Source organism: Rhinolophus sinicus, chromosome 15 (genome assembly GCF_057876585.1).
Source record: "Rhinolophus sinicus isolate RSI-liver-muscle chromosome 15, RSI-T2T, whole genome shotgun sequence".
Classification (NCBI taxonomy): domain Eukaryota; kingdom Metazoa; phylum Chordata; class Mammalia; order Chiroptera; family Rhinolophidae; genus Rhinolophus; species Rhinolophus sinicus.
Window position 1 is genome coordinate 85928939 of NC_142515.1, and position 18754 is coordinate 85947692.

The window sequence follows — 18754 nt, forward strand, 5'->3', positions numbered from 1 at the left end:
AATAGTTTTCTTTAAAAAAAAAAAAAAGACAACGAACCAGGCTCCCCCTTCCCTGAAGGTGGTTGGAGCACCCCCATCCTGGGTTAAGGGGTTTCCAATCCCATCAGACAGCCAGTCCATCCACATACCCCAAGACCCAGCAGAGGATGCTCCAAAAAACTGGAATTACCAGAAAATTAAATGGTATTAATTTTTTTTTTCTTTTTTCATTTGTTTTTTTTACAAATGGCTTCCAGAGACCTGCTGGAGTTTCAAAGGGCTGGGGTGGGGGAAACCAGCTGAGTTTATGGAATGTGCACCAAGTGCCCCTTGGAATAGAGGCAGGGCCTGACCCTGTCTGAGAGAAGACACAGGGCTGTGATGGGGGTGGGGTCCAGGCCCCTGGTGGGATGGATGGAGCAGGCCCCAGGATGCAGGAATCCAGTCAAACCCCCCCAAACCCCAAAAGGTGCCCCAAAAAAAGTAGAAAGCAGGGGAGGAGAAAAAGGAAAACATTAAGGGGAGTGCAGGGCCCATTTTCAGTCTTGAGGCCAAACAGAAAGTAACCATACTCCCTTCCATTCTAGAGGAGACTCTCCCACTGTGACCACATCCCAAAGAATCCCAGAAGGGTCCCTAGAATCACTGTCCCAATCTGGTGGGATCTCGGAGCCCATTGGGAGCTCTGATGAACAGGCAGCCTCAGGGCCTTAGGGTGGGGGAGGCACCTTTCCCCTCCTCCAAGCCCTCAGTTTCCTTCTTATTAACAAAGCATAAGCTTTCATCCCATCACCATCAATTAAATGCCCCAGCCCTTGGGTTAAAACTTGGGGCCTGGAACACGAGAAGAGGGCTCTCAGCACAGAGAAACAGACTGCCCTTGAAATGGATTTGCTTATGGAGAGGCAGGGGTAGGTGTCAGCAGCTCTGGCTACCCCCTGCTCTCTTCCAGAAAAAGGTCCCAACACAGTGTCTTCAGAAGTTACTGAAGCACAGGATAGGAAGAAAGAGGGACCTCTGGCTGCTCCAGTGATCCCTACTCTTGCTGGAATGGGGCAAAGGGGGACACACTGGCTGAGGCTGCCACAGAGCTGGCAGGAAGTGTGCGGAGCAGGTCCAAAGCGTATGCGTGCTGACGGGGCAGCCCCAAGGTAGCCATCCTCTTGCCCCTGCCCTGGGCTCCCAGTGGACACCCCCAACCCACCCAGCCCTCCCCAATCACTGCCAATTCTGGCAAAACGGCAGAAGCTTCTTAAACTCTAGATGCAGGTTACACGGAAGGCCTTACGGGTTAACTCAGGGGTTCACTAATTCTACTGTCTCCATGCAGTCAGGGAAATGGTGGGGCAGCTGGCTTGGCCTGGCTGGCTGCAGTGCCCGCACATGCGTGTGGCCACATGTGTACGTGTGAGTACGTGTCTCTACAGGGACCCCCCCTCCCCACCTGCTTTCTCCCTGTCTCACCCTAAGCCAGATTCGGTCGGCTGTGTTGATTCCTCCCTCCCACATGGCTGGCCCAAGTGGGCTGCCTGAGGTGACCCTGCTTAGAGCAAGGGGCCCTTGCTGCCAAGAAGTCCCACCCCCCTCCCATTTGTAGGATGAGTGTGGAGGCCCCATCAACCTGCCCACCACTTGACTGGCCACACAAGCCGGGCGTAGCAGGTAGATGGACAGGGAAGGCATCTGGATTGGGTCCCACTCACTCCTCCCTAACCCCCCTCGACCAGGGCACGGCAACTTCTGGACGCAGCGCGATCCACAGCAACCCCTCCAAGACGACGCAGACAGAAACCTGCAGGGAGAGAAGAGGGGAGTCAGAGCCTGTGCCACCTCAGCCCCTAGGACAGCACCAGCCCCCTGCCTGCGGCCTCCTCACCTGGCAGTCGCAACATTCTAGACCCCATAGAAAGCAGCCAGCCTCTCCTTGAGCAGTGGTGGGAACTGCTCTGAGAACTGTTGCCAGTTTTCCTCCCCAACTTGGTCTTTGAAGCCATGAAGAATCTGTGGTGGAAGGAAGGGGGCACCCAGAGCAGAGCAAGATGAATTCAGCCTCTCCCCCAGAGGGTTTTCCCGTTGCCTCCTGGGACTACATCAGGGCTAAGCGGGAGCCTCACCTTATAAAACATGTCCCTCAGGTCGTCCTTCGGGCTCACCCAGGAGGCTACAGCGTCGCAGAAGAAAATAAAGTCCTGAAACACGACGGATCCCATGTGAGGGACCGCCCGAGCCCAGCCCCAGCGCCTTCCCTCAGAGCCCAGCCGCCCCAACCTGCACAACGCCCCCAGGGTTGACGCCTATCATCATGCAGATGCCTCGGAAGGCCGAGTCCTTCTCCTCGTTGTCCCTGATGTTCCTGAGGGATGTGCACCTGTGGGGAAGGTGAGCACTGGGGAGTCAGCAGGCAGGACTGGGGCAGAAGGGCATCCATGGGGGACAGCAGGGCTGGGGTGGGCCGTGTGTCTATGAGGTGTGGAGGAAGCAGGGGACCAGTGAGCAGAGGGGCTGCGACGTGCATCTATGGATGGGCAGGGCTGGGTGGGCACAGGTGAGGGATGGGTGGGGCCTGTCCCACCCACCCCACTGCCCAGCCCACCGTACGGCAGGCCCCACACAGGTGAGCACACACCAAGGCCGGATGAACTGCTGCAGCATGGGTGCCACCTCCTGTGGGCACACGTAGCCCAGGCGGCCGATGGTGATGGCTGGAATGGCAGAGGGACTCGTCAGGCGACCTGCAACCCCGAGCGGCCCCGGGACGGTACGTGGCAAGGCCTCTGGCATGAGGCACCAGCCCCGCCCCATGGGCCCCAAGGGAATAGCTCCCGCCAGCCTTGGCCCAGAGCTTGACCCTGGATCTTGACTCAGCCTGGGTCTCCCCTGAGGCCAGCATCTTTCTTGCTTCTCCTCCCAGAACCCCTTCCAGACACCTTCCCTAGTTCTTTCCCAGGGCCTTTTCTCAACTACCCTCCCAGCCAGGAAGCCCACCTCCAGGAGCCAGGCAGGAGAGCGGCACAGGCCCAGATGTGATGCCCACCTGTGTTCTCCAGCAGCGTCTTGGGTGTGTTGGGCCGGTTAATGATCTCTACCAGGTTGTTGAGGACCATCTGCACGTAGGGCTGCATCTCTGCCCCTGAGGGACCAGCCAGTCAGAGCCCCACACAGCCCACACCACCCTCGCTGACAGCCCCAGTTGCATCTAGACACTGGCTGACCATAACTGGTGAGGGAGTGAAAAACCTTCTCCAGATGGTCCCCAGCCCAGGACCCATGGCCAACCCGAGACAGACCCACATTCTCCAAATACCAGAAGCTTCCCTGGAGTCACTGCTGGACAGCAGGGTGAGGCCACACCAGCCAGCCTTGCTGTGGAGGTGATGGGGGAAATTGCTCAACAGCCCAATCAGAACAGACCTCTTATCCTGCCTTACAGAAGCCAACCACAGATGGCCTTTCAGCCATTCAGCCCATCTCTGATAACAATGCTCAGAGGTATCCTCTTGCCCCTGGCCCATGGGAGCCTTCCTCGAGGAGCACAAGCGCCCTCTTGAGGGAACCTGTCAGTCAGAGCGAGGCTCTGCACCCAGGCGGGGAACACACAAGAGGGGCATAGCCTGCCCACCTGCAGGACACTTACCCATCTGCATGCAGATCTCGCCAATGGCCCAGGTGGCATTGTTGCAAACAGAGATGAACTCAGGGTTCAGGTTGGTGCCCAGTATGGGCATGAATTCAGCTGGTGGGGAGAAAGAGGAGTGCTGAGCGGGAGGGCCTGCCAGGGTGAGCTCCAAGATCTGGCCGGGCAGGCCCCATCAGACAGTACGAATACATCCCAATTCGGTCACAGTACTCCCTGGTCATTGCTCCATCACTTGAGGCCAGGGCTGGGGTCATGGGGTAAGGATGAAACGGGTGTCATACCGATACAGGGCTTGACATGGATGAAGCAGGCTTTGGTGAGGTCTCCCAGGAGGGCGAAGGAGCTCTGCCGGACCTCGGGCATGGAGTCCTGGAGGGTCAGGGTGGCGTCAGCTTGGCAGGCTCCCCTCCCACCAACCAGCCAGGGTCCCAATCAATCCCTCAGTGCAGGGCAGCTAGGGGAGCAGTCCCCAGAGCACAGCCTGACCCTTCTACTTGCCAGCACGGAGGATGTGGACCCCCTCTGTACATTAGGACTTGGGGAGCACATGAATGAGTGCCTCGCTCCGGGCACTGCCACAGAGGGGGGCACATGTAACTGCTGCCCATCCTGATATATGGGTTGGGGGTGATGTTGGATGGACCTGTGCTTTCACATTTCCTCTTTTCTACTTTTTCTACATTGTTGGCCTGAAAAATGAGCTTTTACTCATGTCTTATTTGAATCCCTTTTAAAAATAATTACAAGTGTCTTTCTATGGGCCCCCTTTCCCTGATGTCCTTGGGTTACCACCGGGCCCTGAGCCCCCCACCCCAGCCCCCAAGGTGGCCTACACAGGCTGCTGGGTGTCGTCACAGTGAGCCTTAGGCCACTGGGGGGCACTCACCCACCTGCATGCACTGGAAGAGCAGTGTCATGATGTTGCTGCGGGCCACCAGCTGCTCCACGTGGCCGCCCAGGCCCTCAGCCAGGCCGCTGAGCAGGTCCAGCGCCACGATCATGAAGTCCTTGTCAGGGGCCTCATACTGCTCGGGGTGCTGGGTGTACATCTGGGCACGGACGAGGGTGGGCGGGTGAGGGGGGCAGGCGACGGCTAGGGCAGCAGCAGAGGAGTGGTGGCGGGTGGGAGCTCACCATAGCCTGGGCCAGTGTCTTCTGCACTAGGGTGACGCAGCGCTGGTACACAGGCTCACAGTAGGGCAGGAAGCCACTCTGGAGGGCAGTAGCCACTGAAGACAGACACTAGCAGGAGGAAGGCAGGAGAGGTCAGCTTAGGAGGGGTGGGGCGGGGCTGCAGGAGGGAGTCTGGAGGTCACCCACCTCCAAAAGAGGGAACAGGTCCTTGTCTTCATCCTTGAGCTCGTTCCACTTCTGGATGAGCGGAGGCATCAGCTTCTGGATATATTCCTGGAGGAGGAGCAGGAAGTTGGAGCTCCCTGGGCAGGGGTGGCAGCCTGGGAACCAGCAGGGCTCCCTGTGACTCAGAGGTACCCACTGCCTGAGCAGTGAGGCCTGGGCTCCTTGCTGTGGCTCGGGGTCCTGCAAGGCCTCACCATCCAGCCAGACCTCTAGGCCCTTCTCATCTGTCCCAAGCTCCGTTCTACCCACCCCTGCCCCCTCAGAACCTGGGTCAGCACCTACTGGTTCCCATAGGCCCCTGAACTCCCCCAGCACAGCACTTACCACACTGTCTCAGAACTGTCTGTCTCCCCCACTAAACTGGGGCCAGGTCTGTCTGCCTGTTGAGGTCATGGCCATGTCCCTGGCGTGCGACACAGGGTCACCGCCAGATCACCAGATGCCGAGAGGCACAGGATCAGAAGGAGAGAGCCGCTGTGGGGTCTCACCGGCTGGTTGAGGTGGTGGCCCACAGAGTCGGCCAGGGTGCCGATGGCATCATAGAGGATGAGCAGGTTCTTGTGCTGGTACTTGCCAAAGGCGAAGACGAGGGTGTCCAGGATATAGCTGAGGTAGGGTACCAGCTCCGTGCAGGCCTCCTCCTCCAGGGTGGCGAAGGCACTGGAAGCGGGGAAGGGCTCAGTGGGGGTCTACTGGCGGGGCAGGGCCACAGGCAAGTGGAGACAGGAGCGGGTAGTTGGGATCAGCCAGTACGAACACGTTAGAAATCAGCGGGATGTCAGGGGCAATGTGTATCATCACTTCCCAGAGGGCATGTGCCAGTGGCTCAAAGGTGGGGACTGTGGGACCAGGGGTCAGGGGTCACCTGCAGGCTGCCTCCTGCACCCTCTTGTTGCCATCCAGGATGCGCTTGAGCAGTTCCGTCATCAGAGGCTTGAGGTGCATGTCAGGTGGCTGGCTAACTACCCAGTGGGCATAGCGGCTCAGCGTCCAGCAGGCAATGGAGCGGACCAGGGCCTTTTTGTCCGACAGGCACTGGATAAGGTGTGGGATTAGCTCGGGCAGGTAGGGCACCATGCCCTGCATGCAGCCTGCAAAGACGACACAGGAGGAAGCCTGAGCCCAGCTGAGCCTGGCCACTCCCACCTCTAGGGAAGAGAATCAATGGCATCTGACAGATGGGGAAACTGAGACTCAAGTTAAATAACTGGCTCAGTCAGAGCCAGTGGAAGGTAGGGTCAGGAGGGGAAGCAGCATCTGGATAACCTTTCCCCACCACTGGCTCCACCCCATCATGGTCACTCATTCATTCACAGATGACCAGGCTGCACAGTGACTCGGGCATTGTGGGTAACAGTGACCCCAATGGATGAAAACTACTTTTCTTTTGAAACTTTTCTTGGATGTGTATGACTTTTCTTTCTCTATTTTTCATTTTCTTTTTTAAAAAAACAATTGCATATGTCTTTTACTTAGAGAACACAGATAATGGTACACCCGCTAATAATCCAAGACAAGTGATCTATTTTTCACTGCTTTAGGACCTAGTTCCTCTAGGTCTTTTCCCATGAATATGCAGAACACCTAAGGTAGTCTATTCATATATGCACATGTATTAACGTAAGCTGTATTACACTTATCATATAAGGAAACGTTTTCTTGCTGAGGGCTCCTGCTGCTGTGTCGGAAAATTTTTTTTTAAAGGTTTTTTTTAAAATTTATTTTAAGTGTGTTTATCCAGGACCCATCAGCTCCAAGTCAAGTAGTTGTTTCAATCCAGTTGTTCAGGGCACCACTCACAGTGGCCCATGCGGGGATCGAACCGGCAACCCTGGTGTTACAAGCACCGCGCTCTAACCAACTGAGCTAACAGGCTGCCCCATCACCATGTCTGAACTTTTTAGGACAGGCCTGGATGCCGAGGCGGTCACGAGTGAAGCCTGTAACAGACTCGCAAAGCCCTCTGGTCATTCCAGCTGTACAACCCATCGGGACAAGGGCACCTGAAAAGCCATGGCAGTAGCAGCAGACCATGTGAAATTTGAGGAAACACCACCACTGCACACTCATTCTGGCAGGCCAGCCCCACAGCTGGAAGCAGCTTTGAGGCCCAGCTGCACCCTGGGTGACTAGGGAAGTGGTGTACATCCATCTGTCTATGAAACCCACTTCAGCAGGTAGTAGCAAACCCACGGAAGCGGGTTGCCTGCCATGGACTAGCACAGCAGAAGTGACTGTTCTTATTATTGCAGTTGCTATAATTATGCTTATGACCTCATAGAATTGCCTGTCTGTGAGAATTAAGGAGAGGGCTTGCATTTCGGGGCTTGGGGTTTCTTTCAGGCCCACAGGCTGAGGGGAACATTGAAATCCCAAAGTTGTCTGGAGGGACTGAGCAGTCCTCTGGAGAGAACTCGGGAATGGCACTGCTCCCCCAGGCAGCCCTGCCTGGGCCAGCCCGTCTCACATCAGCACAGGGGTCAGAGGTCAGGCACAGGCAGGCCGGCGGGGCACTCACCCTCAGCGATGGCACCCAGCACCAGAATGCCCGACTCCTTGACCACCCACTCAGGGTGGAAGAGGAGTCCCTTGAGCAGGGGAAGGAGATGGGGTAGTAGTTCCTCCCGGAAGACATTGGCCAGGACGTCCAGTGCAGCCGCCGAGCACTTCCCTGGGGCAGGAAGGAAAACCAAGAGGCAGGCTCAGGGAAGCCCATCAGGCAGGGCCTCCTCAGCCACACCCCCAGATCAGATGTCAGATACGATTAGAATCCTTATGATCATGGGCTTCTCATCACCTCCCGAGGGGGAACCCAGGGTTGGCTGCCCCCACCTACCACCCCCACCACCCAACCCCTGCCAGGGCCACGCACTCAGATTCCAATCCGACAAAGCATCATCATCATCATCATCCTCTGCATCCTCAGAGCCATCCGGCCGCTCGGCCTCATGGGGCAGCGTCACCGTGCGCGACTTGTGGAAGCGTGGCTTTATGTCCTGCTCACTGTCAGGGACTGCCTCATCCTCCTCCACGTCCCCCTGTGGGCCAGGCAGACCGCTAAGGACCACCACCGTCCCAGCCCCAACACCCTGGCCCTCACCTGCCTGCCTGTGCCCAGCGATGGGCCCCGGCTGACCTTTAGCAGGATGATGTCAATTTCCGAGTACTTCATCCCATTTACCAGGATGGGGATTAACCTGTCAGGAGAGAGGATAAGGCTGTTCATCGGGAGGCGGGGCCCCCTGGGGGCTTCAAAGCCTGGGCAAGAAGGAAGCAGAGGTACTAATGAGAGCATCACGGGCAGACTAGATGGAACAGGCTGATTCTGAGGGCCCCGCACCCATTCATTTCCCTTTGTGGGAATGTAGTCTCAACCACTGTAACACAGACAGAGCTGATACCACTCCAGGCTCCACAAGAAGGCTTTTGACCCAAACCTGGCCACTCTGGGAACTCCAGCCTCCTGAATACACTGAGATATTTGGAACGGTGCCTGATTCCCTAAGACGCCATAAAGCAGAGACATGTGACCTAGTCACCAGGCCCCTCCCTGGGATGGGGCCAGGTTAGGGGAGCTAACAGGCAGGACAGCCGGCCCCCTCAGCTGGAGCCCATGTACCTTGGGATTGGAAACTTTGATTAGAGCCTTCACTGACTTAGGGATAGGCGAGTAATCCAAGCTGGTTCTAGAACTTTTGCTGGAAATACTGGTCAAGAGAGAAATTCTTTTCTCAGAGGTTCCTAAGCTGTAAAGCTGTTGACCACAGCATGGCCATGAGGGAAGGTCATGCCTGAGAACGAAGCCAAAGTAGAGGAATTAGATCTGAGGCTAGACAGATACCTTTCACATCCTTTGAGCACCTGGATCCAACGATGCCTGAAGCCTTTGTTGACTTCTCATTTTTTCCACCTTAACTTATCTAATTTTTAAGGCATTCAAGTTACATTCATAGCACTTGCAAAATAAATGTCTGCAGGTACAGAAAGTAAACTGAGATAGAAGAGGTGGAGCGTGGGGTGTGAGGGGCAGCAGGCAGGAGGGGTACTCACTGGACCAGGTGGGAGGCCAGGACTTCCTTACAGATGGGCTGCTCGGCCAGCGTCAGCCAGAATTCACAGGCCTCGAGGGCCACATTCTCATCGTGGTCCTGGGTCCTCTGCAGCATGTACTGGGGAGGAATGGGAGGAAGGTAAGGCCCTATCCGGCTCGCGGGAGCTCCCCTGTGCCCCCACCCTGCAGCCCCAGCTGGCCTCGGTGTGCACACCTGAATGATGCTGTGCATGTGGGGGATGAGCCTGTCAATTCGCACTTCCAGCAGCATCACCAGGGCACGGCACACGTTCTTCCGCACCTCAGGATCATCGTCCACAGCCAGCGCAAACAGATGCTGCAGGGAGGGCGGGCTCAGCCACAGCGGGGATGCCCAGCCCTCGCCCTGCTCACCCCCAGCCTGGCGACCCACCTCGATGAAGGTGTCAATATTGTCCATCAGCGCCTGGGCCCGGTCCATGATGAACTGGTTCACGCAGGCAATGGCATGGGACCTGGCAGGGAGCGGGTACGTGGGTCACCCCCACCCCGCCCACCCCAGGCCCCCTGCAGACGCCTGGGGAGCTGCACCCACCGGATCTTGGGGCTGCAGTGCTTGAAGAACTGCAAGAACTTGGGGATCATGATGTTGAGGGGCCTGTTGAGGGCATCACTGTCCAGGAGCTCGGATGAGTCTTCGCAGATTTTCTGCAGGGCTCCAAAGGCTCCCTAAACAGGGAGGAGCACACATGGCCACGGGTCCCGGTCCAGCCCCAGCTCCTGCCCGGGCGGACCATGGCTTGCTGCCTACCTCACAGGTGTTGTAATCCTCTGAGTTGAGCAGGTTGCACAGCTGGGGCAGCAGCTCAGGCCACATCTGCAGCTCACCCTTGGAAGCGATGGTGGTGATGAGAATGCCTGGGCGGCCGGGAAAGGACGCTGCCTCAGGCTGGGTGCAGACAGGCCTGCCCACCACTGGGTGCAGGCAGCCCTCCCCGCCACTCTCCAGACTCTCTCCCCCAAGAGCCCTACACACCCCTTTTGAGATTCTCTGAGCCTTACTGTAAGTCAGCTCTGTTCCAGGCCCTGGGGTACAGTGCAAAACTAAACACAAAGTCCCTACCCTTAGAAGTTGTCTAATGAAGGAGGCTGCGAAGTCAAGATAAACCCACATAGGAACTGGGAGGCTAGACACCAAGAGCTAAGGGGAGAAATAAAGCAGAGAAGACGGCTAACAAGGACTGATGGTGAGGGTATCAATTTAAAATTGGGTGTCCAGAGCTTCCCCCAGGTGACATCTTGATATCAGAACAACGACCTGAAGGAGGTGAGGGAGAAGCCATCTAGGTCCCTAGAGAAAAAGCATCCAAGGCAGAGGGAATGACAAGTGCAAAAGCCTGGGGGCCGGAGCAAGCCTAGAGAGCTTACAGACGAGGGAGGAGCCCATGGGGCTCAGTGGGGTAAGGTAAGGGCTGGGAGGGTGCAAGGGACAGGTCCTGCAGGGTGCAGTGGCCTCAGGGAGGACGTGTACTACTTCCTAGAAACCCAAAACGCAAGTACCACCTGCAGCAGGCATCTGAAGCGTGAGGGCAGTGAAGCTGAATGTGGGTGACGTCCGTGCGCAGAGATGGTATTTAAAGCCAGGAGGTGGCAGTGTTTCCCAGGGGGAGAAGCTGCCCTGCCAACACTCTAGATGACCCCGGTCACACGTCTGCTAGGAAAAGTGCTCCCTGCGGTAGACTGAGGACAGTCCCAGTCCCATCCCTATCTGTGTGATGTTGGCTGCATCACTTAACCTCTCTGTGCTTCAATGGGGACAAAGACCAATGACTTCCTAGGGCTACTGGGAAACTTCGGTGACTTAACTCAAGTACTCAGGGCAGAACCTGACACCTGGATGAGCTTGGTAAGACCAGATCCTTCTGCTGGCCTCAGAAGGGGTATTGGCAGAGCTAAGGGTCACTTTCACAGAGGAAGCAGGCCCAAAGATCAGCCCTTCTGGCATGCCCCAGCAGCTATCTCAAATTGAATACCATTTTTCTGTATTTACTGCATTTTAAGACTGCCTTCCCTTTAGGGCAAGCATATCTGTCTTTTCATTTAAAACAGTTACATACAAAAACCTTTTTAAAGCAAGTTTTAAAAGTTGACATAGATTTGAAGACATATAAGTCATTATATGTCAATTATATCTCAATAAAGCTGGGGGTGGGGAAATAAGTCGGTAACAAATAGTAAGGTTGGTATTAAACAGTAGTGAAAAGACTTAAGATAACACTGCTGGAAAATTCTTGGTCATCATTCTGTTAACTCCTTCAGGCAGCCTTCCAGGAGTCAGGAAGACACCAAGGCAAAGCTAACTCACGTTTCAGCTAAATCATTATTGGTTTGATTGAGTTCAGCTAAATCATTAATGACACCAAACTCCACAAGGGTAGGGAGCTCTGATTTTAATCTGCTACACCCTCAGGACCTAACACAAAATTGCAGACATTAAGTAACTGCCTCAGAAGCAAGAAAGGCTGTTTCGGGCCGGGCCGGTGGCTCAGGCGGTTAGAGCTCCGTGCTCCTAACTCCAAAGGCTGCCGGTTCGATTCCCACATGGGCCAGTGGGCTCTCAACCACAAGGTTGCCAGTTCAATCCCTCGAGTCCCACAAGGGATGGTGGGCTCTGCCCCCTGCAACTAAGATTGAACACGGCACCTTGAGCTGAGCTGCCGCTGAGCTCCCGGATGGCTCAGTTGGTTGGAGCATGTCCTCTCAACCACAAGGTTGCCGGTTCAACTCCCGCAAGGGATGGTGGGCTGTACCCCCTGCAACTAGCAACGGCAACTGGACCTGGAGCTGAGCTGCGCCCTCCACAACTAAGACTGAAAGAACAACAACTTGAAGCCGAACAGAACCCTCCACAACTAAGATTGAAAGGACAACAATTTGACCATTGTTCCCCAATAAAGTCCTGTTCCCCTTCCCCAATAAAATCTTAAAAAAAAAAAAAAAAAAAGAAAGGCTGTTTCAGGAGGGAGTGTGGCTCAGAGCATGGACCTGCACTGGTCACTTCTGAGCTCTGCCACTTACCAGGCAAGTCCCTTAACCTCACTGTGCTTCAGTTTCCTCATCTGCAAAATGGCAGTAGTAACAGTCGTACCATCCCCAGTGATTCCATACCCTTAACATGCTGAGACCATTCTTGGCCAAGTGAGTGCTCAGGGCATTATCCCAGGCCAACTACAGCCGGCCGCCTCACCTATGGTGGCTCGGATGAGCGAGGAGGCATCGCCAATGTTGTTGAGACACTCCTGTTTGATGAAGTCAGCCACCGGCGGAGGAAAGCTCTGGTAATGCGCCTTCACATTGTTCTTGAGGATGAGACCACTGAGAGAGCGAGTCGGCTCATCTGGGGGAAGAGGACTGAGGCTCAGAGGACCAGAGGAGGAAGTGGGGTCTGGCCTGTGGAGGGGCACCGAGGGCCACGTACCTTCTGACTTGAGTCTGGTCAGGACGAAGATCAAGTAGTTGTTGAAGTCAGGGAACTGGTTCAGTTGTTTGAGTTTCTGTCAGGTTGTTAAGGGACTTGGGAGACAAGGGCTTCCCCGGGGGGGACCCCCTTACTACCATGTAGCTGACAGTATCTCTGACCACTGGGACCAAGCAGCCAGTTCCTGGGAGCACACCTATCAACCCCCATGCCCAGAAGAAGGCAGCATTTCAGGCACATCAAATTCACCCAGAGGGTGGGGGAGCATACCTGAGCTCCCCACCACTCCTGAAGACCTGGCCAGAGCAGGAAAGGGTTGGCTACCTGGCTCTGTCTGAAGGTGGCAGCTGCTTCTCAGCTCTGCTAACAGTCTAATGTTGCCAGCTTTTTTTAAAAAAAGGGGAATACGAATTTTCCTGTGAAACTTGCCAGTGGTTTAAATATTTTAAAAGTTTAACTTATAGTATTCTAAACAACCAATTGAAACAAAAATTTTAACCATGAACCTAAACAAAAGCTGAGTGCCAACTAGAGGTGCCCCCCCAATAGAGCCGCGTTTCCCCAGGGACTGGGACCCTAAATTCTAATCCTTAATTCTCTGCCAAGGCCAGCTCCTAGGCACTGCAGAAAGAGTCTGGGGATTAGGGGGTGGTCCCCGTTCTCTCCGGCCTGCAGGCCCGGAAGGAAGGAAGGATACATCCTGCACGATACGCTGTGTGGCTGTGTTGGGCGACTGCGAGTCTTTGAGCAGCTGTAGGACCTGCTGCAGGCCCTGCTCGTCTGGCTGCCAGTCCATGGCGCAAGGCAAGCTGTGAGGGGAGGGGCCTGGGTCAGCGCTGGGTCCGCGGAGCTCCGTGTGAGACGGAGCTCCGTGTGAGACGCAGGCTGAGCCCCCGGGGAGGTGGCAGCGGCGGCAGCACCACAGGAGCGCCCTCCGCAGACAGGTGGAGGAGGCCGAGCCACGCCAGCCCAAGTGCGGGGTCCCTGCCAACTGAGACATCCACCGCCGCGCAGTCGTGGGCTTGGTAGTACGGGCGGGGGGGTGGGGTGGAACCGGGCCATGGGAGGCGGTGGCAGGGCCCAGTGGGTCCTCATCAGGCCTGACACGCAGCCATCGTCCCAGGGCTGCCCCTGCCGCCTCCCCCAGTGGGTCCTCATCAGGCCTGACACGCAGCCATCGTCCCAGGGCTGCCCCTGCCGCCTCCCCTGGCTGCGGGTCCTAAGGCTTTTATTTCCCTCGCAGCCACTAGGCGAGGGCCCAGCCACTTCTCCATCCAGGGGCCCTGCCCCAGCCCATGATAGCGCCTCGGCCGCCTTGGTCTCCCCGTTGCAGGCACGGTCACGAAAGATACCCCTTCTGCTCCCGAAATCCAGCCCGCAAACTCCACCAGATCTCAGACGCCTCCTCTGCCCGGTCTGGTCCCTGATCCTCCCCAGGTGCACCGTCCCAAGGCGCTCCGATCGTCCTGATCCCTGCCGTCTCCCCTTATCCGTCCTTCCAAGCTCAGCCGGATGCCAGACGCCCCCCTTTCTGACCTAGCTAGACCCCGTACAGCGATTCCCCTTACTCAGGTACGAAGCAATCCCCAGATAGCTTCGCGTTGTCTCTCCGAAAGAGCCTGCCAAGCCCGCCCACCCCGCGATAGAAGCCCCCTGGACGGGTCCTTGTCCCTTTCCTAAATCAGGTCTGGGCAAGCCTTCCCCCATTCCCGCCCCCTGCCCCGGTCGGCAATAACTCCTGCTGACGGATCTCTGCTGCTTTCTCCAATCAAGTTCCACCAAGCCCCCCACCATCTCGAGCCGGAAACTCCCTTCGTCGCATCCCTGCGGCTTCCCCCAATTAGGCCTGGCCGAACACCCTGCGGAGCATTCCCCCCAACGGATCCCAGAGAGGCCTCGCAGTCAGACCCAGCAAAACCTTCCAGGCGGAAGTCTGACTCCCTCCCTATCAGAGTCCAACAAGCCCCCCCAACTTTTCAATGCGGCCTCCCCAATCAGACCCAACCAAGCCCCGCCGAAACAACACCCCCAAAACACATACCCGATCCTCACGACGTCCCCCAATCAGATCCCCTGGAGCCCGACCCCAGGCGCCCCACTGACCCGATTCTCGCGGCACCGGGACCTAGCCCGACTTCGAGGCCCCACCCCCTAAACCCGGCTCGGTTTCCCCCTCCCCCCCGGCCCGTTCTTTCTGCCTCGAGAATCAGGCCCAACAGGGTTCTCGGCCTTTCCCGGTCAGGCGTGGCCCGGCTGCCCGGGCCGCGTGCGGCATAGGTCCGGACCCTGGCGGCGGTCGAAACAAGCCGGTGCCGAGACGGTCTAGCTCCGGATGAGGCCCACTTACCCGGCCCGGGCCGGAGCAGCGGCGCCTTGCGCTGCGGCTTCTCCTGAGACTCGCGCGGAAGGAGGGAGCCAAAGAGAGGGAATTAAAAAAACGCGGCCGTGGATGAGCTAAGGCGGCTTCCGTATGCCGTTCAAACTGATACAGCCCAGCCAATCGGAAGGAGCGGTTGTCACACGTGGCCTGGCACCGGAGAGACCCAGTCCCCGCCGAGACCGGGTCACGTGACCGAGGAGTTGACGGCTCTCTTGGCCTCTCTGGCCCGCCGGTCCTCCCAGAGTCTCGTTTCTCTCAGCGTCTCTCAAGCCGGCCTGACAGCAGCTCTTTGCTGGAAACTGAGTTTGGTGGCGCGTGGGCACTTTCGGGGTGTCGTGGACCCGGGAACCTCTCGGCTAGAGTCAGCTGTATCTTTGTCACCCCCTCCTCTAAGAATTGAACTGTCTCTCCCTGTCCCCATCCAGAGGGTATTTGGGAGCACAGTCTGTGTGCGCAAAGAAGGAGTGGAAGGGGACAGCTTGGGGTGGATTTATACCCCAGAGACAAAGGAAAACCAGACAAAGGGAGTGCCTAAGACGGGCTGGGTTCCTACAGAAGCCTCTGCCACATTTTACGTTATTTATTTTCCAGTACTGTTTGACGATTTTTAATAAGATATGAAAAAAACACAAGGATATAAAATTTTAAATGAAATGAACTAATAAAATAAACGCTGGAACAAAAAGCCTAATCCCTTTCCCCACCTGAAGTTGAATGAAGTGGAACAGCCCAGGAAATTCAAGCAAGAGCAGGGTCATGAAAAACACATTTTCGTGATCCTTGTGCCGTTGGAGGACAAAGTATGGCCCTCTTTTCTTTTAAGAGCAGGAAGGAGATGGAGACCCAGAAGCACCCGGTTCTGTTCCTAACCCTACTGATAACAAGGTGGGTGACCTCCTGCCATTCGGAGCCTTAGTTTCCCATCTTGTCAAATGAGTATAAGAATATTTATAGTTTGCTTGGTTAGAGATAATCTAAGTTAAGCATCACCAAAATTTGTTCTCTTATAACGCAGTGCCTAGCCCCCGAGGCTCAAGGCCGAACTTTCACTGTACACGTATTCAGCCCTTCCCTAAATCAATATTTACTAAATTTACTTAATTAACTAGGTCTCTGATCCCAAAGGACAACCCAGCCCTGTCCCGAGACTTTTTGGCCTCGGGAGAGGCACGAAGTCAATTTTTGCCCCAGCCTGGAGGAGGTGAACAGGCTTCTCAGCCCATTTCCCATTGGCAAAGTCAGTTCCGGCTCCATTCACTCATGAAAAATAGGACCTAAGACCTCTCTTAACCAGTACTGGCTTCGGAAAGGTCAGCTGGTGCCTAACTCCGTCCGACAGTCGGGCTGAATTCTCACCTCAGCAGGCTGGGCTAGACAGAAACCAGACTTGGAGGACACGTGCGAAAAGCCGGCGCCTACGCATGCGCATTGGCCTTCCCTGGCTCAGGAGCTTGCCTGGAACTACAAATTCCGTCCTGCCAGGCGCCCGCTTACGGGCTCTGGCTGAGACTCAAAACTCGGGGATCTAGAGAGCCCTGGATGTGGGCGTTGAGCAGAAGGAAGAGTGAGGCTGAGCGGCTGGAACTAGGTTTGGAGGATTCGGGGAAAGGGTACGAACGGTAGGAGTTTTCTATTCAGGGTTGGTGGTTGCCCCAGATAAGGGTCATGTGGGAAGCGAGTTAGAGACGCAGGAGAGAATGTTAGTGCTCATTCCCTCCCTTTTAAGACGTCCGGTTTCCAGCAGCCCTGCACAAACCTCAAGGGTGAGAGGAGTCCGGGCAGAATAAAGTGGCCCCTGCTGCCTGTGTGATCCACAGTATTGGGCCTCGTGTGACCACGGAAGTCTTTCTTCCTCTCCCCAGTTGGTGGATTTGAATACTGAATTGGGACTCTCGTCCCCCTGCCCCCCGCCCACACACATTCCTCAAGCACCTACTGTCTGTCAGAGGGTTTCCAAACGTAATTCTCACAACAGCCCTGTGCACAGCAAACTTATTTCAACTAGAAGCGTTTAGGGCAAGAAACGCAAGGAGCTGATTCCCCAACCTTGAATCTGAGATGGGAGACAAACGCCTCTCACTTTACAACAGCCTCCCTGCCTGAGCATCTCATCATACTGCACCTGCGTGTAAAGGTCAGGATTTCTCAAATATGACCACCAAACACAAGGCAGTTGCTTCACCCAGAGAAGCAAAGACAGCTGTTTGAAATATCTGGGCTGGGGGCTGGGGCGGCCAGATGGCTCAGTTGGTTAGAGCAGGAGCTCTGAACAGGTTGTGGGTTCAATTCCCGCATGGGATGGTGGGCTGCGCCCCTGCAACTAAAGATTGAAAATGACAACTGGACTTGGAGTTGAGCTGCGCCCTCCACAGCTAGACTGAAGGACAATAACATGGAGCTTATGGGCCCTGGAGAAACACACTGTTCTCCAATATTTATTCCCCAATACATTTTTTTTTTTAATGTCAGGGTTAACATAGACTGTATGAATGAACATTGATTCCCTAACGTTCAGACAGTGCTTGTCTCTAGAGATGCTTCTGCATGTTACCCCTATTTTACAGATGAAGAACCTTAACCAAAGAAAGGCTGACTTACCCAAGATCACACAGCAAACAGGCGCCAGAATAGTTTGAAGCCAGGGCTATGTGACTCACCAAAACCTGAAATTTGATTTTCCTCCCCCTTCATACTTTCCCCAGGTCAGGGCTGGTGAGCACTGTGGATGGAGATGCCAGGACTCCATCAGCTCCTTCTGCCTCCTGACGCTCCAGAATAGAGGCTGAGCTGCTGCAGAGTCGACCTACTTCTCCCACTTGTGTTTCTTTTTTAAGATCCAGCAGCTGCTGGTGGCTTTGAGTGAGGAGGAGATAGAGGTGGTTCCATTGGCTTCCTATGTCCCCTCCCCCCAATGCTACATCCTCAAGGCTAACATCACATCTGGGCCAGCTCAGCAGCCCCAAAGTAGGAAAGAGAGCTCTTTGAGCCGACGTGGAAAATAAACCAGACAAGCCTTACTGTGTATAGGCAGGAAGTGAAAGGGGACATGTCTCCTGTTCCAAAACCTACTTGCTCCCTCTTCTTCAAGGCAGGCATGGTTTCAGCTTGGGGTCTTTGCACCTGCCGTTCCTTCGGCCTGGAACACTTCCAAGGACCATCTTCACTGCCAGTCCCACTTCCTTCAGAACTTGGGACAAATAGTGTTTCAGGGAGGCCATCCCTGACCAATTTAAAATTGCCAGCTCTCCCACTCTCATCACGGTCCTCCTTCCATACTTTTCCTCCAAAATGTTTAACTATCTCTGATGTGTCCTATACTTTGCTTCTTGTCTGTTTCCCCCAACTAGAGTGTTAGCTCCACTAGGACAGGGAGTTTAGTCTGTTCTGGTACTCAGTATTTGAAACGCCCCACCCCAACCTCCACAAGCTAGACAGAGTCTAAGGCCAGGCGGGTGCCACATCAGCCCTCTCCCAAAACCACAGCTGTCTGCCCTTCCTCCTGTTGCCTCCACTTGTCCCAGTGACCACCATGATCCTATAAGCTGTGGTCCTCCCGACTGAAAGGGGACAGGAACCTGGCCCTGGGATGGCTTCCCTGCTGGAGTGCTGAGCTACTCAGCATTCATGTCTGGAGGGCCCAGATATTGCTTCAAGTCTATTAGGTTTGAGAAGGAGTTGGGAGGCAAGGGCATCTTAAAACATTACAGCTCTACCAGAATGAACAAAGGGGCCAGGAAGGCACAGAAGCACAAAGAGCATTAGAGGGTCACTAGGGGAGTCCGACTTTCTTTAGGACACCCAGTCCCGACTGGTCAACAGTCATGATTGTAAGTGGGACAAACAAGCCCTAGTGAGCTCCTTCTCCTGATCACATACACAGCCAGCGTGGGG

The 18754-nt window shown here is 55.5% G+C and overlaps 1 protein-coding gene, 1 long non-coding RNA gene and 2 other non-coding genes across 9 annotated transcripts; 1 reads left to right on the forward strand and 3 right to left on the reverse strand.

Moving 5' to 3' along the window:
- Positions 1-186: 186 nt before the first annotated feature.
- TNPO2 (transportin 2) lies at positions 187-17634 on the reverse strand. Of its 6 annotated transcripts, none has more exons than XM_074338040.2 (25): positions 17521-17634; positions 13181-13292; positions 12484-12559; positions 12253-12402; positions 9817-9923; positions 9601-9734; positions 9439-9520; positions 9241-9363; positions 9026-9144; positions 8112-8172; positions 7848-8013; positions 7494-7646; positions 5841-6066; positions 5464-5635; positions 4937-5023; positions 4751-4858; positions 4507-4665; positions 3898-3985; positions 3614-3712; positions 3014-3109; positions 2606-2681; positions 2248-2347; positions 2094-2168; positions 1856-1980; positions 187-1771 (listed from the first exon to the last, which is right to left on the reverse strand). In XM_074338040.2, the coding sequence occupies exons 1-24, from the start codon at positions 17607-17609 to the stop codon at positions 1873-1875; spliced, it is 2766 nt and encodes a 921-aa protein (XP_074194141.2). In that variant the 5' UTR covers positions 17610-17634; the 3' UTR covers positions 187-1771; positions 1856-1872. The 6 variants fall into 6 exon arrangements, with proteins under 6 accessions (XP_074194141.2, XP_074194143.1, XP_074194140.1 ...); XM_074338042.2 differs by having other exon boundaries at positions 17462-17620; XM_074338039.2 differs by having other exon boundaries at positions 2606-2711; positions 17521-17539.
- Positions 3782-3856, reverse strand: LOC141572992 (small nucleolar RNA ZL2). Its single transcript, XR_012498579.1, has one exon. It is a non-coding gene; the product is annotated as a small nucleolar RNA ZL2 (small nucleolar RNA).
- Positions 5713-5782, reverse strand: LOC141572976 (small nucleolar RNA SNORD41). The gene has a single exon (XR_012498565.1). It is a non-coding gene; the product is annotated as a small nucleolar RNA SNORD41 (small nucleolar RNA).
- Positions 16367-17663, forward strand: LOC109454953 (uncharacterized). The gene is made up of 2 exons (XR_012498082.1): positions 16367-16482; positions 17566-17663. It is a non-coding gene; the product is annotated as an uncharacterized LOC109454953 (long non-coding RNA).
- The last annotated feature ends 1091 nt before the right edge of the window (positions 17664-18754 follow it).

Excerpts from the sequence above, each read along its gene's own strand:
- TNPO2 (XM_074338040.2), bottom strand. The coding sequence starts at position 17,609 with ATGGAGTCCTGGCATCTCCATCCACAGTGCTCACCAGCCCTGACCTGG. Across the intron at positions 4,666-4,750 it reads AGACACTGGCCCAGGCTATG|ATGTACACCCAGCACCCCGA; the intron begins GTGAGCTCCCAC and ends GTCCGTGCCCAG. Across the intron at positions 2,682-3,013 it reads GACGCTGCTGGAGAACACAG|CCATCACCATCGGCCGCCTG; the intron begins GTGGGCATCACA and ends CTGCCATTCCAG.